Genomic DNA, 23,631 nt, shown 5'->3' with positions numbered 1-23,631 from the left:
GACAAGGGAGTCGTGAGTGTGCGCTATGCCCTGCCTGCGGCCCCCACACTTCCTTCCCCATTTGCACTCGATGCTCCCATTTCAGTGCCCTTGCCTCTTGGGGACACACTCTCCCTCCTGTTCCACATCTTTGGGAGACTCCTTCTCCCCTGCTCTTCTCCCCATTCCTGCTTATTTGTTTATTTTTTAAAAATAAAAACAATCTGGGATGCCTGGGTGACTCAGTGGTTGAGCGTCTGCCTTCGGCTCAGGTTGAGAGCCCGGGGTCCTGGTATCGAGTCCCGCATTGGACTCCCCGCAGGGAGCCTGCTTCTCCCTCTACCTGTGTCTACCCTTTCTCTGTGTGTCTCTTATGAATAAATTCATTAAATCTTAAATCTTTTTTAAAAAATGGAAACAATTTTTAAAATGGGGCTAAAATATACATAAGTTGCAAGTTACCACATCAGGCATTTTTTAAGCGGCACTGAATACATTCGTTGGCTGTGTTGTGCAACCACGATCACCACCATCTCCCCAAACTGCGACTCTGTGCCCTCTGAACACTAACCCCCGCCCCCCAGCCCGGAGCAACCACCCTTCTTTCTGTCTCCAAATTTGACTCCCCTGGATATCACATGGGAGTGGAACCGTTTCATAAAGCTCAGAGGACCAGCCAACTCCTCTGGGAAGTCTCCCTGACTCCCAGGCCTGCTCCACGTACCCCAGCAGGGGGGGCCCCAGAGGGCTTCTACCCCAGCCTCCTGCTTCCATCCACAGGCCTTCACTGGGGTCAGGGGAGGAAATTCTTTGAACTTCTTGGAAGTCCATGATGATGATGATGATGACGAAGGGGAGGAATTTCTGGCCTTCCTGCTGCCACACGTCTCTGATCAGGGCAGTCCCTGGGTCTGGGTGCAGGGTAGGGGTGGGGAGGACCACAGCTCTGCTGCCACAATGACTCCAACCCCTCATCCTCTGCACCTCTCCCCATGGTCCTTGATGCTGGCCCTGGTGGCCCTGGTCGTCCTGTGTCCCACCCACCCACCGGGGGTCCTGGAAGGCTGGCCCAGGCTCTCCCCCACACTAGCACTGTCTGGAACACCCTACTCTGGTCAGCCGGCAGGTCTCTTCAGTACTTTTTTGCACCGTGAGTGGGTAGGACTGGGGAAACTGAGGCACGGGGTGGCGTTCTGACCTGCCCCGACCGCTCTAGAAACCTGCTCCCCTACTGCTCTCCAGGCTCTGAGGCCACATGGGGAAGCCACCTGCTGGACCCCTGCCCAGGATGCAGGGCAGACCCCAGGCTCTGTGGCAGGTGTGGGAGCCAGTCTGCCCTGGGTTCGTATCTCACTCTGCTCACTCCTTCTGGTGGCTGTGGCTCAGTCCTCGTCTGTAGGTGGGACAGGGGACGGTGTCGCCTCTCACAGGGGCTGGAGCACCCAGTAGGCAAGCACTCCAAGTCGGGGCCAGGCTTGTGCGAGGGGCTCTGCAAATATCCCCTCTGCCGTTTTCTCCTGCCCTGAGGTATGAAGGGGCCAGCTCAGTGGTGTAGACATGGCCCGAGGGAGGCAGGTCAAGTGCTGGCCTGCCTCCGGGCTACCATGAACCTTAGCATCTTCCTCTTCCTCCCACAGCTGCTGTGCTGTGCTCAGGGGTTCGAACCCCCACCCCAAGCCTTGTCCCTCCTCTTGAGGGAGATGGAAGGGGCTTGTGTTTGGCTGCCCGCAGGAGACCCTTGGAATGGGGCCGGGTGGGAGGCAGGGCCTGGGCGGCAGGTCCTGTGACAGACACTCCAGGGGTTGTGTAGGGGGTCTGCTCCCTGAGCCCGGGACTCCCAGGGCCCTCGGGAGCCTGAGCCCCTAGAAGGAGCCTCTCCCTTCTTGCTCTGTGTGCAGAATGGACTGCCAATTCTTGTTCTGTGTAATTTTTCTTTCTTTTAAGATTTTATTTATTTATTCATGAGAGACAGAGAGAGGCAGAGACACAGGGAGAAGCAGGCTCCCTGCAGGGAGCCCAATGCGGGACTCGATCCCAGGACCCTGGGATCATGACCTGAGCCCAAGGCAGATGCTCAACCACTGAGCCACCCAGGTGTCCCTAATTTTCCAAATTAAGGTAGGAGGGTGAAGTTGCTAGGTCCTTAACCGTCTAGGGAGGCACTAGGCAGAGCAGTCGAAGGAGGCACACTCTGCCCTCGACCTCAGTGTGAGCACAGCAAGTCCCTTCCCCTTTGGGGCTCAGGTTCCAGGTCTACACAGGGGTCTCCCAGGCGGGTGCTGGGGTGGAATCAGGTGTGACCGCAGGGGACGCACCTCCCTCTCTCAGCTTCACTACTCCCCCCCCCCCCCCCCCGCCTCCCCGGGGGATGAGAGGCATCTGTCAGACCCAGGCGGGACCCCACTTTGTGAGCACAAGAGCCCCTCTCCTCTTATTACTAAAGTTCACTCCCGGTCACGGTCAAAAGAGTCCCTTGCAGGCAGCCTAGTCCATTTGATAGATGGGGAAACTGAGGCCGCCGTTTGAGACGACGACCTGCTTGCTAAAGGTCCCAGCTCAGCCAGCTACAAGCGGACCGGCGCGGGGGCTAGAACTCAGGCGGGGGCGGCGCGGAGGGCGCTCGCCTGCTGCCCCCGTGTGGCCGCTGCGGGCTCTGCAGCCGGGTCGCGGCGGTGCCTCCCGGTCCGGGTCCCTGCGGTGGGGGGAGCGCACTCCCCGGTGCCCAGTCTCCGGGGACGCGGGGGCCTGAGCCTCAGCCCCTAGAAGGGCCCTGGACGGGTTCACTTGTAATAGGGAAACCGGGGACGCTTCTGGGACGCAGTGGCCCTTGAGCAGGTGGCCCTGAGCATGGGCGAGCACCCTGCCTGGGGGAGTCCTGGCCAAGGCTGCAGTAGAGGCCGTGGTTCCCGACGGCAGAGTTCCAGGCCCGGCAGCTGCCCCAACCTTCTCTGTGCGTCCTTTCGCTCTGGGAGCGGGTGGCGCGCGCGCACCTCTCCCGGGCTGCCCGGAGGTGGCATCTAAGGCCTCCAGCACAGGCCCTGGTCCCACCGACGGGGTGCTCAGCCTCCCCCATCCCTCCCCTGCCTGCAGGGAGTTTCCTTCAGTGCTTTCCCCACCCCTTAGATGGGGTGCTGGGCATGGTCTCCATGCAGCCCTGGGGAGGAACCCCACTTTCTAACCTCCTTCTCCCTAAAGCGGGCCTGGGCCTCAGCCCCCGGAGCAGCAAGGCAGGAGCACCTGGCAGCCACAGAATCACCCTGGCTGACTTCATTGCACTGATGTCCACCTTTGCCTTCTGTCTCTGGCAAGTGAAGACTGATTTCCATCCATTGTAAAAGGGGAGAGAACGTTCCCCCCCCCTCTTTTTAAAGATTTTATTTATTTATTCATGAGAGAGAGAGAGAGAGAGAGAGAGAGAGAGGCAGAGACACAGGCAGAGGGAGAAGCAGGCTCCACGCAGGGAGCCCGACGTGGGATTCCATCCTGGGACTCCAGGATCACACCCTGGGCCATCCCCAGGCGCTAAACCGGTGAGCCACCCAGGGATCCCCTCCCCCCCTTTTTAAAAAGATTTTATTTATTTATTCATGAGAGACATAGAGAAAGGCAGAGGGAGAAGCAGGCTCCCTGCCCGGGACCTGATGGGAACTTGATCCCAGGACCCTGGGTTTGTGACCTGAGCTGAAGTCAGACGCTCAACCACTGAGCCACCCAAGTGCCCCTAGAATGTTTCCTTTTAAAATAAATTTGTTTAGACAAAAAAGTGAGTTGATTTGAAAATATATTATGTTTGAAAATCAACCTAGTGCAGAGGCTCACAGCTGTGACAGCCAAAGTGACGAGGGCCGGGAGGAAGTGCCCGGTGGGACTGGGAACTCTCTCACCTCCCTCCCTCGGCTTGTGTGTGAGGCTGAAGCCTCTTGTTCTGTGGACTCACTGCAGACATTCAGCCCTGCACGCCCCATGTGCTGGAGTCCATCTCCTCTTTGGTACAGAGATGAGCCCTCCCAGCCCACGCGGGGTCCCCACCAGGCTGGATGTACACCCACCCTCCTGAGCATGTTGGATGTGGGCAGAGTTGGGGACAGGAAGGTGGGGCCCCAGCGGGTAGTCTGTTCCACCAGCACCTTGTCCCAAATGAGAAGAGATCTTCCAAGACCCCTGCGTGTCCCGGACAGAACCAGGACGGTCTCATCAGCACCTGCTATTGGGATGTTCACTTGTTCTCCTGCTGTTTTCTGAGTGGACTTGACTCTAGTGAATTGAATGTTTGCATCCCCCCAAACTCATATGTTGAAATCCTAACCCCAGTGATGGTACTGGGCGGGGGAGTGGTTGGAAGTGATTAAGTCATGAGGGTGGAACCACCACGCATAGGATTAGCGCCCTTATAAAGGACACCCCAGAGAGCTCCCTCCTCTGTTTGCTGTGCTGCTGTGCGAGGACACCGGGAGGAGATGTGAACCAGGAAGCAGGCCTCACCAGATCCCGAATCTGCTGGCACCTTGATCTTGGATTCTCAGCCTCCAGAACTGTGAGAAATAAATATTTGATGTTCAAACCACCCAGTCCATGGTATTCTTGTTATAATCCAAACTCAGACACTGAGGTGGGCTCCCCTTGGGGAGCTTGAAGCTTTGTGGGAGCAGAAGCCAGCTGAGCACTTTGCTGGGAGAAGCTTCAGACTTAGTGCCTGTGAGGGCGGGGGTGGGAGGGTGAGGACCAGTGACGGCTGGGAGAGCTCAGGCTTCCGGCCAAGGTGATGGGGTCATGGGGCTGGACGGTACCTGGAAAGAGGAGCAGATCAGAGGATGCTGAGCTTGTGTGGGGCCTTCTGAGCTGGAGGGGTCTGGCTGGGGAGGCCAGGCGGAGGGGTCCTGGAGGACTGAAGCTGCAGATGCCCTCACACCCGGGATGCCCTCACGTCCTTACTGCCACGGGTGAGAATCCATCCATTTCACAGATGAGGTCAGTGAGGCCCAGAGAGACAAGAAGAGCAGGCCAGGTGAGCCAGGGTCACCCTGCGCTGAGTGTCTGAGCAGCAGGAACTCTGCTATGGGGGAATTGGGCCCTCAGAGAGAGTCCTAAGGTGAAAACAAAGGAGGTTCAGAGTCCTCATAGAGATAAATCCCCACCACTGATCCCTGTGTGGTCTTGGGTAAGTCACTTCGTCTCTCTCTGCCTCATTTGTCTCACCTGTAAAATGGTATGAAATACCTTCCTCCAGGGGAATTGGAGGAGTAAGTTAGATTTTTGAAAAGTGTGACCGTGCCAGACCCAGCAGTGGGCACCTAGTAAGCCTGGCATGTAATGAGCATTCCTTCCCCTCCCTATACTGGCTGGTACAGTCAGGAAGGCTGCCTGGAGGAGGCGGGACTTGAAAGTAAGGGCTGATTCAGAGAGACCCAGAGTGAACGTGGAGATGTTGCTGGGCTCCCCTATCACCCCAGGGGCCCTGAGTGCCAAGGGATGTGGCCCTTTGCTGTGGTCACAGCTGCCCTCCCAGATCCCAGAGCACCCAAAACTCCAGCATGGGGATATCTCTGCCCAAGAGCAGGGAGAGATAATAAGACTCTCTTCCCACCCTTAGCACACACCCATAGGCCCCCAAACCTGGTCAGCCTCTGTTGGAAAAATCTCTCTGTTCCCATCTGCTCTGCTCCGGATAAGGCCTTGTTTTCTGGAAGGAAACCAGTGTTCATTGAAGAGTGTGCTCTGCTCCCCTTATTCCATGAGACCCTTGACCCCCGGCATTGCCACCCCAGGAGCCAAGTACCATTACTACCTGATACAGATGAGGAAATGGGCGGTCAGGGAGAGGGATTCTTTTTTTTTTTAATTAATTAATTAATTTATTTATGATAGTCACACACACACAGAGAGAGAGGCAGAGACATAGGCAGAGAAGCAGGAGAAGCAGGTTCTATGCACCGGGAGCCCGACGTGGGATTCGATCCCGGGTCTCCAGGATCGCGCCCTGGGCCAAAGGCAGGCGCCAAACCGCTGCGCCACCCAGGGATCCCAGGGAGAGGGATTCTTGCTGAAAGAGGCATCTTGACTGCACAGGTGGGCGCTAACCACTGGACAGTGCTGCCTTGTGCAACTGGCTCCCCTTTTCATGAGTTTCTGGGGACAGGACTGAGGTCTCCCCTGTGCCTGGCATGAGCCTGGCATTCAGCAGGCTCTGAGTGGATTTTGAGTGAGTGAACAAAGACAAATGAGTGACGTTTGATCTGTGGGGGACCCAGAGACATCACCCTAGGACTCCAAGATGCTGTGGACCTGAACGGGCAGGGGATCACCTGGGGATGTGCAGAGTAGCTTCCAGAAGGACCCACGGGAACAGCACTGGTGGTTGCCTCTGGCATGGGGGTGGAGAATGAGGGAAGAAGGAGACTTACTTTTCTGTTTGAATGTTTATATTATACATTACAAGGTGCATATATTCGAATGTGTTATAATTATAAGGCATTACCATGTGGCTGCTCAATAAACGAGCGCAGAAGTAAATAATCACCTGGGAGGGCTCCTGGAACACGTGGACTCCTGGGCTGCAGCCCTGGAGGATGGAAGCAGTAGGGCTGGGGGTGGCAGGGGACCAGGATGAGTTCCCCAGGTAATTCTGTCACAGGTGGCCCTGGACCACACTCCGGGAACAAAAATCACCAGCTGGGCCCTCTTCCCACCAGCCACCAGCCGGGCTCATTTGCATGGTCTTTTGCATATTTTTGCATGATTTCTCTGGTTCCAAAGGAGGCCTCCGGTAGCCTTGTCCTCCTTTCTGCCAGGTCCTCAGGAAAGCCTCTCCCCTCCCACCTCCTCCCGCAGCACCGCCCCATCCCCAGACCTGTGTAAGCCCCCTCCTCCCCACCTGAGTCCTCCAGCTAGATACACCATTCTTGGACCCCGTCTCCCCATTCTCCTGGTTCCCCAGGGCCTGGCACACACACATCTCCTCCCCTGGAAGCCTTCCACACCTCCCAGCTGAAAGTCTGTCTCCAGTCCTGCCCTCCATCCCCTCCCCTAGCCTCCCAAACACTCCTGCCCCACTTAGGAGCGTCTCCTGTACTGACCACTCTGGGCCACTGGAGACCCCATGAGACCAGAAACCCCATGAGGCCCATTTTACAGATGAGGAAACTGAGCCTTCGGGTAATCACGTAATTCACCAGACCATGAAGGCTCTTTTCATCCCACCAATCAGCCTCCTAAAATGCCCTTGTGGCATTTTCTCCCAGCCAGGGTTAATGTTTGGGTTTTGTTTTGCTTCATTTGCTTTAATTGGATCTTTAAAGTTACTTACTGTTAAAACATGCAAACAATCCAGAAATATACAAACATAATATGAATTCTCTCCTTGCCCTCTCCTCCCTCCCCCAATAACACTCTCTAGGCAGAGCCACTGCAAACTGTCTGGGGTGTCCTTCCACTTATACATTCACATACAGACATGATATGTACAAATATACAGGCATGCAAAAGGTAAACAATTTAAAGAGCAATCTAGAAGCCCGTAAAAATTGCCAACACTTCTCAGGAGCACACCCCTGTGCCCCTCTGCACCTGCGCCCCTACTCCTCCTCTGATTCTCCTTGTGGATTGACCACATATATGTGTATTCTTAATAAATTTAGGATGAGGAAAGCTAACTCATCCTGTGTGTTGTGGTCAACTTTACTTTATGAGACAAGGCTAAACTATTTTCCAAGGAGATTGAGCCAGTTTTTACTCCTACCCAAAGTTGGTGAGAGTTCTCACTGAGCCCTATCTTTGCCGAACGTGAAACTTTATAATTTTCGCCAAGCTAGTGGGAGTAGAATTCCAACTCAGTATGGTTTTCATTTATACTTCCCTGATTGCTAATGATATTGAATATCTGTCTTATTGATATCTTCTATACCCTTAATGATTTTATCTTCTTGATATACCGGTCATTGAAGGAGTTGTGATAAAATCACTCATTATAATAATAGACTTGCAAGTTTCTCTTTTTTTTTTTTTTTTGTCTATTTTGAAGTTATGTTATCAGGTGTGTGAGTCTAGAACTGTTATATCTTCTTAGAGTTATCTATTCCTTCCTTGTACCTAATAATGCTTTTGCCTTGTAGCCTTGTTTGTTATTAATATAGTGAAAAGCCTTTTGATTTTGATCTTTTTCCAAAGAAGGACAATTTATTTGCCTCCAAACAAACTATTACTAGTTGACCTTAGTGAGAAATGACTTGATTTTTTATTTTATAAGTATTTATATTACAGAAAATTTTCAGCACATACAGAAGTACATAATCATATACAATGAACACCCATGTACCCAGCGACCTGTTTAGACACATACTAAATCAAACTAAATAACCCCCTTAGCTCAATCATCCCATATTATTTTGAGGCAAATCCCATATACATATAATCTTTAAACATTTGACGATGTATCTATAAAAGAAAAGAACTTTTATTTTTTTAAAGATTTTATTTATTTATTCACGAGAGACACACAGAGAGAGGTAGAGACATAGGCAGGGGGAGAAGCAGGCTCCATGCAGAAAGCCGGATATGGGGTATGATCCCGGGATCATGCCCTGAGCCAAAGGCAGTCAGTCGGGCAACCACTGAGCCACCCAGGTGTCCCAAAAGAAAAGAACTTAAAAAAAAAAATCCCATCACAACATCCGATAACAACAATTCTCTAACATCATCAAATATCATTTTTTTTTCACTTTGTTTGAGTCACAATCTAAAAGCCCATCAGGGTGTGTAATTGGTCAACTAAGTCTCGACCTAGAGGTTCCCACTCTATTACCTTTATTTTCTTTGCAAACAGGAACCAAGTTTGGCTATTTAAATTTTCTTCTTTTAAAAATTGTTTTTAAAGATCTTATTTATTTATTTATTCATGAGAGACACAGAGAGGGAGAGAGACACAGAGACATAGGCAGAAGGAGAAGCAGGCTTCCTGCAAGGAACCCGATGTGGGACTCAATCCCAGATCCTGGGATCACACCCTGAGCCAAAGGCAGATGCTCAACCCCTGAGCCACCCAGGTGTCTCTAAATTTTCTAGTAATTAAATTAAAAAAGTAAACAGAAACAGGTGAAAATTTCCTTACAGAAAATGTTAATTCTGTATTTAAATTCTATATTTAAGATCTAAAATTAAAACATATTTAATGCATATATTTAGTATATAAATTATTTCAGTCATCTATTTATTTAACCTGACATGCCCAAAATATCATTTTTAACATGTAATCAATAATTTAAAAAATTAGAGATATTTTTCTTTTTTCTTTTTTTAAGATTTTTTATTTATTTATTCAGAGAGAGAGAGGCAGAGACACAGGCAGAGGGAGAAGCAGGCTCCATGCAGGGAGCCCGATATGGGACTTGATCCCAGGTATCCAGGATCATACCCCGGGGCTGCAGGCGGTGCTAAAACGCTGGGCCACCGGGGCTGCCCAATATTTTGCTTTTTTAAAAAAAGAATGAGACCCTTTCCAAGACACATGCTTTTTATTTATTTATTTTGATCTTTTTAAAAGACTTTATTTATTCTTGAGAGACACAGAGACACAGGCAGAGGGAGAAGAGTCTCCCTGCGAGGAGCCCTATGCGGACTCCATCCCAGGACCCCAGGATCATGACCTGAGTGGAAGGCAGACGCTCAGGCACTGAACCACCCAGGTGCCCCTTTTTTAATTTTATTTTTAAAGGATGCTTTACACCCAGGGTAGGCCTTGAACTCAAGACTTCAAGATCAAGAGTCCCCTGTTCTACCTAGGAGCCAGCCAGGCACCCTCTGTATGCACTTTTTTTTTACACACCGAGTCTTTGAAATCAGGTGTGTGTTTTGCGTTTACAGCCAGCCCGACACGGACAAGCCACGTGTCCAGTGCTCCTGGGTCGTGGCTGCTGTCGCTGGCCAGCGGCGCCCGGAGTCTGGTCCGGTGGCCCCGGGCCGGCCGCGGCGGGAGCCACGCGGGGCTCGGGGATGTCTGCGAAAAGCGCTTTGCAAACTCTGGTACCCGCCCCCGCCAGAAAATATGGGGACGAAGTCACCCCTGGGCTCAGATCCCACCTCCGTCCCAACGGCCGGCCCCTGGCTGCGTGACCTTGGGGGCGCCCTCACCTTCCGGCCAGGTCTCCGCGGCCGAGTCCTGCCCCGCGGTGGCGGCGGAGCACCTGACACCCTGTGCAGGCGCCCGCTGGGGGCGTTGGTGGAGGGGAGCGTGACCGCCGTGGGAAGCCTTGGGGCGCAGGGAGGGCGGCGCGGGCCTCAGGCCTGGACACGGAGCTGGCGGGCGCTCGGGGTGCAGGCGCTCGGCGGGGAGGGCGGCGGCTGGGGGGGCCTCGGCTGGGCGCCCGCCGCCTGCGGTCCCCGAGGCCGCCACGGGGCGGCGGTGTGGGACAGGGACCCCGGGAAGCAGGGGTCCCGCGGGGGCGAGGTGGGAGGACTAGTTGCCGCCGTTCACCTGGCGGGGACTTCCCCGGGGACGGAAGAATGGGGTCCTTCTGGTTTCTCCCGCGGCAGGAGGGGAAACTGAGGCGGGGAGCCGTTCCCTCCCTCATCTTTATCCGATTCCACCAACAGCTGCTGTGATGGAGGGAACCCGGGCTCTGAGCGGCTGCGGGCCTGTGTTCTCACCTGGAAAACGGGGTCAGGCTGCTGCCACTCTTGCCTCCGCTTTGCAGATGAGAAAGCTGAGCCTCAGCAAGGCGGTGCGGCTTGCTCGGGGTCACGCAGCCCTGCAAAGCCTGTCTCCTGGTCCCCGGGTTCTGTGCCGGCCTCTGCCTAGAAGCTGGCTGAGAGGGGCCAGGCTGGATCTTCTCCTGCCCCATTTCCCTCTCCCATCCCTGCGTCCTGGCTTCCTTCCTCCCTTCTTCCTTCTCCGCAGCCCCGCTGCTCACCCTCCCCACCCTCAGGCGGTCCTTCCCCCATTGAGACAAGTGCCTCTTCCGTCCACGACTCAGGCCTGGCCCATCAGAGGGGTCCATGGCCCTGGCACAGCGGTGGGCTCAGGGTGGGCTCAGGTCTGGCCAAGGAGGCAGGAACCTGGGGCCCTCTGTTGGAACAGTGGAGAGAGACTCCTGCCTGCCCTGAAGCTGAACAGGGGTGAGCCTGGAGCCCATGTGGGATCAGAGGGCTTCTGAGGATGTAGTTTGAGCCTCTAACTGAGAGGAGCTGACCGACGCCCAGGGCTGAGGTCCGGGTTGCAGCCGGAGCCCACTCAGCCTTCCACCTGCCCCCACTGCCCACGCAGTCCATCTCCCACCCATCTCCACCCCCTCCCTGTTGCTGATTCACCAGATCTGAGGATTCAAGGGCCCCAAGATGTGGGTTCCTTCCAGGCTCTGCCTCCACCAGGAAAGGAGTTCTCAGCTCCACTTTGACAGATGAGGCCAGGAGGCGATTTGTCCAAAGACGCACAATTGGCGAGCAGCGGGCCCTCAGGCTAGAATCGCATCAGTGGCTTCTCTCATTTCCTCACCTAGCAAACCTCTTCCGGGCCCCGGCCCAGAGACCAGCTAGAAGGGTGCAGGGGGCGGGCTCTGGAGACAGGGCTCAAATTCCAGATTTTTCACTCACTAATGCATAACCTTGGCAAGTTACTGCACCTCTGTGCCTGTAAAAGAGGGGAAAGAGGAAGTCTCCTAGTGTCTCCAGAAACCAAAAATATTCTGCTGGATGATAGCTGAGCCTTCTTTCCTAAGGCTGTGCTATGCGGTGCCACCCCTCTGCTTGGATGTTCTTCCAGAATGGTCGCCAGTGGTGCGGAGCGCGGTCCTTGGCAGCCTGGTGTCCAGCCCCAGCTGGGGACGACGGAGAAGGGAGTTCCAGGCAGGAGATCTACAGGTGCCAGGCCTCCGCGGTAGAAAACGGTGCCTTGCCCTGGGCAGAAGGTTCTGTGGGCTGAATGAATAAGGTACATGCTGCCCCCTAATCTAGCAGCCCTGACTCCTTCCTTCTCTGCCCCGGAGAACTTCTGCTCTGTCTGGGATGGGGCTGTGGAAACACTCAGGGGGCCTCATCTGAATAATGCAGCGGAGGGTGGGGGACCCCTGTGAGCATGATGGTCCTGCTCTACGGGAGGGACAGTGTCCAGGTGGAGCTGAGAAGAGCAGGAAGCACTGCCACCGTGGTGGAGGCCCCAGGGTGCCCAGGACCGGGGAGCAGTCACCAGGATGCAGGAGAGGCACAAGGGCGCAGCGTGGCAGTGCCTGGCAGGGTGGGGTGGGCGGGGGTGGGCCCTCAGCTGCCAGGCACCCTCCCACCGTGCCCTGGCCTCTCCGTGGAGCAGCTGGCAGATAAACTGGACTCTGTTTTGGGGCCTGAGGGGAGCTGGAGTCACTTCCTTGCCTCCGTGTCTTCAAGGCCAGGCTCTCCCCATGCAGGAGTGGCAAGGCGTAGACACTGATGGCAGGGAGTGAGGCTGAGGGGCACAGGCTGGCCAGTGGTTGAGGACCACAGCTGCCAAGGGGGCTGGTGGCCTGCTGCCACCTTCGTTACTCTTGTGGTGGGAGCCAGGCTTTCCCTGTTTTACAGAACAGCCCAGGTTCGGAGACACCTAGTCACTCACCCAAGGTCACTCAGCAGCAGTGGCAGAGCCAGGCATTGAGCCTGGGTGATGCCCGAGGCGGCAATTCCAACCGTGGCTGTGCCCGTGTGAGCACGACCTCCATAAGCAGAAGGCTCCTGGGTTTCCTGAGCACCGCAGGTATGCAGGACCCTCTGCACATGTCAGCTCTGGGAGCCCAGGCCCCAGAGGCAGGAAGCCACCAAGACCCCCATTTCATAGATAGGCCCAAGGCCAAGAAGGGCCAGGATCTTCACCTCTGTTGGACATCCAGATTAGCACACACCCACAGCCATGTCCCCTCCCGTCCTGGGCCTCTGTCTCCCCATCTGTAATTCAAAGAGATGGGATCAGGTCCCAGAGGCTCTGTGACCTGTCCCCGGGAGACTGGCAGAGGGCTGGGGGTGGGGAGCAGCCAGGAGGGCAGGCAGTGTGTTCCAGCCGGCCTCCAGCAATCCCATTCTCCACTGAGGCCCAACCATCCCTGAGGGAAGAGAGGGACCGCTCCTTTGCTCCCTCGGATCCTGCCTGACACGGAGCTGCTTACACTGCGCGTCCTCGCCCCTGGGACAGAGCAGTTGTTATTACCATGTTGTTCTCACAGATGAAGCCCAGAAAGGGAAACAAATTGCACAGGACGATTTGGAGAGGAAGGGACGCCTCGCTCAGGGAGGCTGTGGGCTCAAGAACCCTGCCCTTTCTGCTCCCTTCCTGAAGCAACTAGTCAGCCTGGGCCTTCCAAGTAGCCGAAAGCCTGATTTCTTTTTCCCTGGGCCTGGTTCTTGGCTGCCTGGGGGGCAGCAAGGTCACCTGCGGCCTCCTCCTCACCCACCCCTTTCCTGCAGGGACTGGGCCCTAAATAGCCCTGTCCATCCTCTCCATAGGTTTCCACCTTTGCTGTTCAGCGGGCTCAATTGCCCGTGTCCTTCCTCCCCTCACCTGTCACAGAGAACACGAGAATCATTCCACTCCTTGCATTTCCCCGTCATTAATCTGTCCTGCCACCCACCCCTGCTGCGGCTCCTCTGGCTGCATCCCAATCCTGCCTGTTTCATTCCTGAGCCCAGAAACCTCCCCTCCTGTTCCTGCTGCCCCATCCAGCATCCTCCAGAGGCCCCAGAGGAGGCTCAAAGGCTGCATAGAGGCCAGACCCCCGTCAGGACTGCCGCTCGGCCCCTCTGGTCAATCAGCTTCCATCCTGCAGACTTCCCTGTTCAGGTTCAGGCCCATTCAGCTGCCACACGCAGCTTCCCCAGCTTCCCGACTGCTTCCTCTGTCCGTCACTCTCTCCCTTGCTCCAAGACCTCCCAGGGCTCCCCACGGCCAGCAAGAAAAGGCCCCAGATCTTCACCTCCTCTCCTGGCAACTGTCTTCCCCTCACACACCCCCTTACCAGCCCCACTCTGCCGTCAGCCAGCTTCTGCTGTGGCTCAGGGGCTGAGAGGCCTTCACCTGTCTGCCCAGGTGGAGCACTGCGTTGCTGCGAGAACTTGGTAAGAGGCATGGAACCTCAGAGCCTTCCCCTGGGAAGTGAGGATGGTAACAGATTCCCCCTCATAGGGGCACCTGGGTGGCTCAGTGTTTGAGTGTCTGCCTTTGGCTCAGGTCATGATCCGCGGGGTCCTGGGATCGAGTCCCGCATCAGGCTCCCTGCAGGATCCACCCGCAGGGAGCCTGCTTCTCTCTCTGCCTATGTCTTTGCCTCTCTCTGCGTCTCTCATGAATAAATAAAATCTTTAAAACAAAATAAAAAGAATCTCCCTCCCAGGGCTCTGAGTATCAAATGAGAGATCAAGAGTTAAGGCTCTGTAACCTGTGAAGTGCAGACACTCCATTGTTCTGGTTGTCCCAGAAGGATTGTTGAGGTTAACCTGGCACTCTGGAGTGTGGAGGTTCACGGGAGGCTGGCAGGAATGTGTGTGTGACAGGGTGGGGGTGAGTGCCACCTGTCTCCACCCCATGAGGCTACAAACACAGGGCTGGACGGCCACATCCACATCCCCCAACCCAACACACCTCTTCTCTCCACCCTCCTGACTCCCTGAGCCCGTGTCTCCCTCTTTCTCAAACTCTCCCTCTGGCCGGCTCTCGCTCTGTTCTTCTGTGGGCCTCTCTCTCTGCCTTTGTCTCTCGTCTTTCTGTCTCTGGCTCTCTCAAGGTCTCAGTCTCTTTGCTTCTTTCTGTCTCTTGGCCTCCTCCGACTCTGTTGCAGCTGCCCTGTCCCTGCCACCTGCTCCCACACCCATGGTGTGTAATATGCCACAGCATGGGCACCACCTCCTGAGCCCTCTCCCCCCTCTGTGACCTCACCCTTAGCCCCTGACCAGGTGTTGGCAGGGAGGCCCAGGAGGAAGGGAGGATGGAGGAGGCTCGGACAGGCCTGGAAATGTCCTGGAGCTGAGAAAGAAAGACCGTTGTCTGAGCTCTGCTCTGCTTGGCAGGGAAGGCCCCAGAAGCATGAGGGGCAGGTGCTGGCCTCTGGACCCTCCTTCTAAGTGGCACTTCCAGTGGAGGTGATCCTAGGGACAGGTGGGGGGTCAGGAACCTGGTTCTGGATTGGGCTCTGCACCTGTCCCTCTGTGATGTCTCCCTGAGCCTGTCTCTCCCCCGTCCATGAGGTACCTGGGGGTCCCCTCATGTCCCCCTCCCACTGTGGGCACTGTGTGTGTGCTGACAGTGGTCTCTGTCCAGCAGGGACTCTGGCCTACCTGCCATGCTGCCCTGGCACGTATGGCCGTGGAGCACAGTTATGACAACTGAAACCCAGGAGGTCTGCTCGATGTCTCAAGCCTAAGCAGGGAAGGGCAGATGTGGCCCATGGTCCCACCTGGTGTTGGCAGCACAACCCAAGCCAGAGGCCTCAGGGCTGCCAGCCTGGGGCTCTTTCCCAGCGCCACAGTCTGGGGTTGAAGGGCTGGGGGCTCATGCCCCAGCTCCATCTGCACTTGTTCAGGTCAGCGCTGAATCCCCGCTCCCAGACCATGGTCATAGTAGGTGCTCAACAAGTATTTGTTGAATGAATGAAGCCCTTTGGAATGTGTAACAGTGATGCTGACATTTGAGCTGATGGCCAGGGTGCGGGCAACTGCCTCTGCTTGGGGAGTTCCCACTGGGGCTGGTTGAGGGGCTTTTATACCACAGGTGAGGCAGCCAGTGGGTGGAGTTAGGGGTGGATCCTGGAGGTGGCCAGCAGGTGCAGGAGGGGACAAAGACTGGACCAGTTTGCCAAGTACCAGTTCTGTCCTTCCCCACCCTTTCCCCAAGGCCATTTAGTGAAGGGCTTGGGAGTAAAATCCTGGGTTGTCAGACATGTCAGGCCCTGGAGGTCATTAGGTCCAACTCTTTAACTTCGAAGATGCGGAAAATGAGGTTCAGAGAAGGGAAGAGATTACCAAGGACACACAGTAAGTCAGAACCCACGGTCTTTCTCTGGCTTCCTGCTCTTCATATACTGAGTGCTAGGTGATCTGATTTCCCTTTTTGCAAGGCTGCCGGGAAGCTCAGAGGTCAGTTTTCAAACTGTCTGTGTCTCATATGGTAAACCCATGAAAGCTCTCCTTGGAAGGGAACTCACATTTATTTTGGTCCACTGATGTGCCCAACATAATGCCAGGCCAGGTCACACATGGGATCTCATTTAGTCCATGCAGCATGTGAGAGAGATATACATGCCCCCCCCCTTTTTTTTTACAGATCAGGACACAGGTTCAGAGACATCATCAACTTGCCCAAAGTCACACAGCTTGTCCGTGGTGGAGGCAGAATTCAAACCTAAGACCCTCCGTCTCTCATACCTGCGCTCTTTCCTCTCAATAAATATGCACATGCGTGTCTCTCTCTGCTCTTGGCTCCTGCCCTGGTGCCATTGCCGTACCCCACGACCACCATCGCTCCTCATCTGCGCTCCCCCTCTCCATCGCAGGAGCTATGGAAGCTGTGGAAGCTTCTTCCCTCAGCAGCTGTGGAAGGGGGGCTTGGTTTTGAAACCTCTCCCCTTTGCCTAGAACTTGGCTTTATGTTGTCCTTGTGGATGCCGGGTGGCATTTGGAGACGGTCTGGCAAACATGGCCCAGAATTCTGTTAGCCCTTCGTCTGAGCAAACAGCCACAAGGAGAAAAGCAAGTAAAACAACAAAACAAACCATACAAAGATGTGGATCGCAGCATCGTGTATGGTGGGGAAGAGCTGCATTCATCCTGGCGCTGCAGGGGAAGGGGCCGCTGGCAGAGCTGTCAGAGGGCTGGCTTCACCGGAGGGACCAAGGCTGGGTTTAATGCCCTGTAGGCTCTGTCTTAAAATTCTTAATTTTATCTTTGAGCTTGTGTTTTGTTAAGTGAAGTCCAACAGGACACTGGGGCACACTCAGCAGAGGAGGTAATCTGAAGAAAGGAAAAATCTTTATATTTTGGGTTTCCCCAACTTCGGAACAAGGGACACCTATTTTCATTTTGCAGCAGATCCCACAAGCTATGTAGCTGGTCTTCTGTGCAGTAGTGGGAAGCCACCGGGCTGGGGTCCAGGACAATGGGGCTCAGGGTTACTCCCCTCTAGGCCTACCTGTGAGGGTTTGTCCTGCTGAGGTCTAGGACTTTTTTTTTTTTTTTTTTAAGATTTTATTCATTTATTTGAAAGAGAGAGAGAGAGAGGTCATGTGTGGGAGCAGGGAGGGAGGCAGAGGGGGAGGGAGTGGGAGAAGCAGACTCTATGCTGAGCATGGAGCCCGGTGAAGGGCTTGACCTCACGACCATGAGATCATAACCTGAGCCGAAACCAAGAGTGGGATGCTTAGCCGACTGAGCCCCCAGGCCTAGGCCCCTAGGCCTAGGCCCTTCTGAGTTCTAGGATTTTTATGAACATCATGTAGTCATTAAAAATGGAAAATATGGAGACTCCATCAATACTAAGAAAAGTCAGTCCCCATAAAAAGGTGCGGTGAGAAAAGCCAGACGCAGGCAGAAGGGCCCCCACCCCCGTCACAGCCGGTGATCTAACTATGGACCAGCAAGGATAAGGTGGGAGTCTGACCAGGTGAAACAGCTGAGCCAGTAGGTAAGGAACAGGTTTCCCAGGAGCTGGCGGGAAGGAAGCAAAGAGGATCCTACAGGAATGATGCCTGAAGGGTGGGACTGGAGGCAAGATGAGGGGGAGGTTTTCAGCTTCATTAGACCACACCCTCCGAACCCCCCTGCCCCCACTTCTCTTCCTTTCTCCCACTTGATACCCCCTCCTTCCTTCCTTCCCTCCCTGCCGCCCACCACTCCCCCAGGCTGTGACTGAAGGGGGGACGTGGGGAGTGCAGGGGAGGGGAGGGAAGCTGCGGCTGGGAAGATGGGGTGCGGTGAGGGAGGGCCAGCAGCTCCCCTTCAGCCAGCCTGCTTCCGTGATTCCAGGCTCCGTGATACCTGAGGCTCCTCCACCTCAGATACAGCGGACACCCTCACCCATTTCAGCGCTGCCAAGGAGCCCCTGAAAGAGATCAGAGGAGCTGCCAGCCAGCGAGCAGGGGGGAAGGCAGGTGGGAGGGCTGAGAAAGGGGAACAGGTGGGAGAGGGAAGGTGAGTCAGCACAGAGCAGAGCGAGCAAGGGTTTGCAGGCAGCCGGCGTGGCCCTGGAGCCTCCCTGCAGCTTGGTGCTGCCTCTGGGCTCCGAGCCTGCGGCCCCTCCCCCGGACCCGCCCACCTGCCCCCCCGGCCTCTGGGCTCCTGCACCTGTGGCCCCTCCCGCCCGCCCTCCAGTGCCCAGGCCTGCACTCCTCCCTGGCACCCCAGAAAGTCCTTGCTTTTCCAGCCCTTGTCAGAACTTGCCTATCCTGTCTCCTCCAGGTCATACCCTCGGGTTAACCTCTAAGATGCATTCCTGGTCAAAGATTCTGAGTCCAAGGGTGCCTGAGTCTGAGGTCTCTAGTTACTGCTGGTCACCCAGGCGCCAAACAAAGCATCACTGGGAATGAGGTTGGCCAGAGGCGATGAAGGTGGGGAGGACTGGATGGTGGGACATCTCTGACCAGTTGTGTGGGACGTGAGACCCGGGGTGCTCTCGCCTGGCCCAAGGGCACCAAAGGCCCCTCTGAGAGCTTGGGCAGCTAGGAAACTGAGTTTTATCTTGCCGAGTGGTTCCCGAAGGCCCTTCAGGGGCCCCTGAAGGCCACAGGTGCACTCTGGGGAGTCTGGGTGGGGGCAGCCCTGCCTCTCACATAGCCCCTGCCTGGGAGAGCGTGATTGAAAGGGAAGCAGGCCTCCTAGCCTCTGCCAGGCTCCACCTTGGTTCAAGTCAGCCCCTTAGTTCCCAGGTCTCCAGGAAGATGGAGACCACAATCCTTGTCTACCTGTTTCTTGGCATTTGGTACGAGTTCGGTGAATAAAGGGATATGAAGGGTGTTATGTGAAGGGAGGCATTAGGACAAGTTATTTGTTGAGGGATTTGGACCCCAGGCTAGCTTCTTTCTCCAGGACAGAGGCCTCAGGTTCTCTTGTTAAACTGTTAAAGCAGGGGCACCTGGGTGGCTCTGTGGTTGAGCGTCTGTCTGCCTTTGGTTCAGGTCATGGCCCCGGGGTCCTGGGATCGAGTCCTCCATCGGGCTCCCTGTGGGGAACCGGCTTCTGTCTCTGCCTATGTCTCTGCCTCCCTCTTTGTGTTTCACATGAATAGATTGATAAAATCTTTAAAAAAAAAAAAAACTGTTAAAGCACGTTGGATGCACAATGTTTTACCTGAATGGCAGCCACGTTGCCAATGCTGGTGAAGTGGTGAATGCACAAAGCAGCTCACAGCACTTCACAGTAGGTGAGCTTGCCTGCTAGTTGCCTGTGTTTCCTGAGGTAGTGGCACCTTTTACCTAGAAGATTCCTGGGAACAGCGAGGGTTCCCTCTGCTTCCTTACACCTTGACTGTTGGGTACACAGCTGGCACCTAGACTACAGGTAGAGCTGGAGTAGCTCTCAAAATTGAAATGTTCTGTGATCGACTACCAAGTATGGCCACATGCCGCCCCAGTGTGGACACCCTTTGCCATGTGGCTCTACCATGCTTCCAAAGGCTGGAGATTTCCCACCCTTTGAATCTGGGCTGCCTTCGTGACCTCATTGGCCAATAGAATGCAGTGGAGATGATGTCAAGTTCGAAGCCTGGCTCAAGAGACCTTGTAGCTTCTGCCTTCGTGCCTCTTAGGTTGCTGCCCTGAGATGCCATGAAGGAATTTGGAAGAAGGGAGGCCCGGGCTGACAGCCAGACCAACTACCTGATGGGTGGGGCCATCTTGGATGGTACAGCCTACCTGACATTCCATGGCTGTTGGAGGGAGCCCAGAGAAACCAGGCAAATCCACCCACAGAAGCTCCAGAAAGAATATGGCACTGTGGTCTAGGTTTCAGAGTGGCTTGTTGCACAGCACAGGTTAACTGAAGCCCAGAGAAATGGAGGGACTCACCCCAAGTCCCACCTACAGTGAAATGGAGACCAAGTCTGACTAGGACCAGGTTTCCCAGCGTCCCACCAGTGTCCTGAGGGCAAATTCATCAGCCCAGCCTGGAGTGTGTGCCTGTGTGTAGATGTAACCAGGCAGGCCTTCCCCACTTCCCCCTGGTTACAGAGGGTTAGCTGACATCCACACAGGGCTTTCCTGCCCATCATCTCTCAGGAGGGAGCAGTGGCTCATCCCATTCTACGGATGGTGAAACTGAGGCCAAGAGCAGATGGGCAACTTGCTGGCAGCCATACAGCTGTTAAGTAGCAAAGCCCAGGTCCTCTGAAGCCTGCTGGGGATCTCTCCCATTGGATCCCAGGAAGGAGAATGGCAGGCGGTAAAGTCCCCTCCAAGGGTCAGTGTCTCAGAAAGGGACACATACGTACCACACACAGACACACTCACATCATGTTGGTCTCTCTCTCTCACTCTATCTCTTCTCTTCTGCTTGTCATCTTCAATCAGCCTACCCCTAATGGACCATATACTTTATTAAAAATATATAGTTACAAACTCCATTGTCAATCTGGGCTGGACCCCGGGGATCCGGAGGGACCACAGGGAGGGGATGGTCCTCGTCCTGCCTCTTGGGGCCCCACCTCTGCACCCAAACCCAACACCATCCAGGGGCCAGGATGGCTGGCTTTGGGGACCAGCCAGCTGGGTGGGGGGGGGGGAAGGGGCTAGGCTCACTGGGCCGGGAGGGGGAGGGGTTCACAGAGAGGGACCGCACCTCCTCATCCTGCAGGTACAAATGGCAGAAGGTGGATTTGGTGCCTCCATCTCTCCATTTATAGATATTTACAAAAGAAAGTCAAGAGCAACAGGTCACAGTCATGCAAAAGAAACGCACCCCCGCCCTCCCTCCCCCCACACTAACCCCTGCCCACCCCAGAACCCCATGATGCCCACCCCCCAGCAGTCCAGCCGCCTTCCCCAAGGTTCTGAGAGTAAAGGGGGCACGTCCTTGAAGTGTCAGTGGGAAAAGGGTGGTGGGTCTGGGGTCCCCGAGATGCCAGTAGGTAGGCTGACAGGGCAGAGGGGATCCTGGGCCCTTCCCAGGCCTGGGCTCTGGAGTCAATAGGAAGGGGTTCCCCAGTCTTTGAAGCCCCCACCTCCCTCCAGGAGGTCCATGGGGCCAGGGTCAGCTCTGTCCTGAGTGTGGAGGGGGTGTCCTGGCATCCCACCCCCCGGCAGAGGCTCTTGTGGGAAGTGACGAGGGCGGGGCCTGGAGGTCAGATGGCAGACTCCCTGCGGTAGGAGATGTTGTCCAGAGGGAGGGTGGCTTGCATGCGCTCCAGATCCAGGTGGCTGCCAAACTCCAGCATTCGGATGATGCCCGCCTCCTCCTTGGAGCCCGCCTCCAGGCCCAGGCCTGCGGCCACGGCAGCAGCGGCTGCCGCCTCCTCCTCCATCTCCTCTTCCTCCTGGCTCATGAGGGCCAGCTCATTCTCGTAGCAGAAGGCACTGGGCGGGGGCGGCGGGGCAGGCAGCACGGTGATCTTGCTCTCCTGAAGCTCCCGGGCGGAGCAGCAGGGCGTGCCGGCCACCTCGTAGGTCTTGTGGAAGCGCGAGTAGTCCACCTTGTAGTGGCTCTTCTCCTCGAAGACCACGGGCTCGAAGCGGTGGCCCCACAGGATCTCGCTGGCCAGGTAGGAGCTGCGGGCCTGGGTGGTCATGGCGGTGGCCTCTACCATGCCCTCGAGGATGACCACGATCTCAAAGTCCTCCGACTCCAGCTCCTCCTTGCCCATGCCATAGAGCGGGCTGTCCTCGTCGATCTCGTGGACGATGATGATGGGCGACACCAGGAAGATGCGGTCCAGGCCGATGTCGTAGCCCACGTTGAGGTCCCGCTGGTCCAGCGGCAGGTACTCGCCCTCCTGGGTCATGTAGGGCTTGATGAGCTGGGCCCGCACGTGGGCCTCCACGATGTGGCTCTTGCGCAGGTTGCCCACGCGCCACATCAGGCAGAGCTTGCCGTCGCGCACCGAGATGACCGCGTGGTGGCTGAACAGCAGCGTCTGCGCCCGCTTCTTGGGCCGGGCCATCTTGGCCATTATGGTGCCGATCATGAAGGAGTCGATGACGCAGCCCACGATGGACTGGACCACCACGGCGATGACCGCCAGCGGGCACTCCTCCGTCACGCACCGGAACCCGTAGCCGATGGTCGTCTGCGTCTCCACCGAGAACAGGAAGGCGCCCAGGAAGCCGTTCACGTGCATGATGCAGGGCTTGGGGGCCGTCGGGGCCGCCGCGCCACTGCCCGTCGGGGCCCCCGCCGCCGCCGCTGCCGCCGCCGCCGCCGGGCCGGCCTCCAGGTCGCCGTGGAAGAAGGCGATACACCAGAAGAGGAGGCCAAAGAAGAGCCAGGAGACGAGGAAGGCCGCGGAGAAGATCATGAGCATGTAGCGCCAGCGCGTGTCCACGCAGGTGGTGAAGATGTCCGCCATGTAGCGCTGCGACTTGTTGCTCAGGTTGGCGAAGTAGACGTTGCATTGGCCGTTCTTCTTGACGAAGCGGTTGCGGCGTTTCCGCCGGGGCACGTGGGCCTGCCCGTTGCGGCTGTGTCCGTGCATGTCCTGAGGCCGGCGTGGTCACCTGGGAAGACGCAGGGCCTGGGGAGGAGAAGCCCGACAGGTGAGATGCCGGCTCAGAAAGGGAAGGGCCGGGCCTAAGCCGCAGGACCTCCTGGGCCCGGGGACAGAATGTGGCCGGCGGGGTGCTTCCCACCGCGGGACGGAGCGTGGGGGCCCGAGCCGCGCCTCCAAGGGCCAGAAGCCGAGGCCACCGGCTGTCCCCTCTGAGCCTCCATGGCCCCCACCCTGTTTGGGGAGCCTCCCGGTACCCGTCTCGGCTCCACCACCTGCCCCACCTGCCCTGAGCGGAGGGAGCTGTGACCGCTCTGGCCCCTGCTCACCTCCCTGGGTTCAGCCGCTGCCCTCTTGGCTGTCTCTGGGGCTGGCCGTCCTCCCGTGCTGTCGACAGAGCGGCCAACGGCCACCTGCGGCTTTGTGCGTTTACTTAAAATTAAATACAATTTTAACTTCAGTTCTCCCCATTTCAAGCGCTCAGTAGCCACTTGTGGCTAATGGCTCCCATCTCCGACGGAGTTGATACAGAACATTTCCATCATTGTGGAAAGTCCTACGAGACTGTGCTGGGCCCCGTAGCCCCATGTGGGTTCCCGTCCTGTCCCCGGTCCTGTTGGGAACAGAAGTGGGTGAAGACGCCAATGGAAGTGGTTGAGATGGAGGAAGGGGGAGCCCCCACACTTTGGCTCCAATGGAGGCATCGCTAGTCCCACGTCACAGGTGAGGGAGCAGGGCTCAGAGAGGGGAAGTGACCTGCCCAAGGCCACACAGCTAGCTGTTGAGCGAATCCAAACTCAGGTGTGTCTAACCTTCGGTGCCCCCCGCCCCCAGGTGCTGTCAACATCCGTGGGCCCACGTGCGGAGGCCGGGAGGCAGGCACACCCGCTGCCTGGCTGTGACACCTGAGAAGACTCACTTCCCCTCACCTGTAAAATCGGGGGCTCAAAGCCTACCTCGCAGGACCCAGGAGGTAGTAGGTGCTTGGTCAAAGCCAGTCACCCCCCTGCCTTCCTTCGCGCGGCTCC

At 56.3% G+C, this 23,631-nt stretch overlaps 1 protein-coding gene and 2 long non-coding RNA genes across 8 annotated transcripts in view; 1 reads left to right on the top strand and 2 right to left on the bottom strand.

Annotated features, from left to right (window-relative positions):
• Positions 1-8,186: 8,186 nt before the first annotated feature.
• LOC125755913 (uncharacterized) lies at positions 8,187-18,244 on the bottom strand. Its single transcript, XR_007413456.1, has 2 exons — positions 12,551-18,244; positions 8,187-11,883 (listed from the first exon to the last, which is right to left on the bottom strand). It is a non-coding gene; the product is annotated as an uncharacterized LOC125755913 (long non-coding RNA).
• LOC112668063 (uncharacterized) lies at positions 14,877-16,385 on the top strand. Of its 2 annotated transcripts, none has more exons than XR_003141428.3 (3): positions 14,877-15,060; positions 15,242-15,500; positions 16,241-16,385. It is a non-coding gene; the product is annotated as an uncharacterized LOC112668063 (long non-coding RNA). The 2 variants fall into 2 exon arrangements; XR_003141429.3 differs by having other exon boundaries at positions 15,239-15,500.
• A 2,238-nt stretch (positions 18,245-20,482) lies between the features above and the next one.
• Positions 20,483-23,631, bottom strand: part of KCNJ4 (potassium inwardly rectifying channel subfamily J member 4) — a 28,075-nt gene continuing 24,926 nt past the window's right edge. For 3 of the 5 annotated variants that reach the window (XM_025459976.3, XM_025459988.3, XM_049115294.1), the window contains 2 exons: positions 22,933-23,216; positions 20,483-22,630 (listed from right to left, as the gene is read on the bottom strand). In XM_025459976.3, the coding sequence (XP_025315761.1) occupies positions 21,245-22,591 (1,347 nt within the window). In that variant the 5' untranslated portion in view covers positions 22,592-22,630; positions 22,933-23,216 and the 3' untranslated portion in view covers positions 20,483-21,244. The remainder of the gene's footprint in view (positions 22,631-22,932; positions 23,217-23,631) is intronic. The other 2 variants (XM_025460009.3, XM_025460003.3) reach the window with 1 other exon arrangement.

This window comes from Canis lupus, chromosome 10 (genome assembly GCF_003254725.2).
Source record: "Canis lupus dingo isolate Sandy chromosome 10, ASM325472v2, whole genome shotgun sequence".
Lineage (NCBI taxonomy): Eukaryota > Metazoa > Chordata > Mammalia > Carnivora > Canidae > Canis > Canis lupus.
The sequence above is the reverse complement of the archived record's forward strand: the minus strand, read 5'-3'. Positions and strand labels throughout refer to the sequence as shown.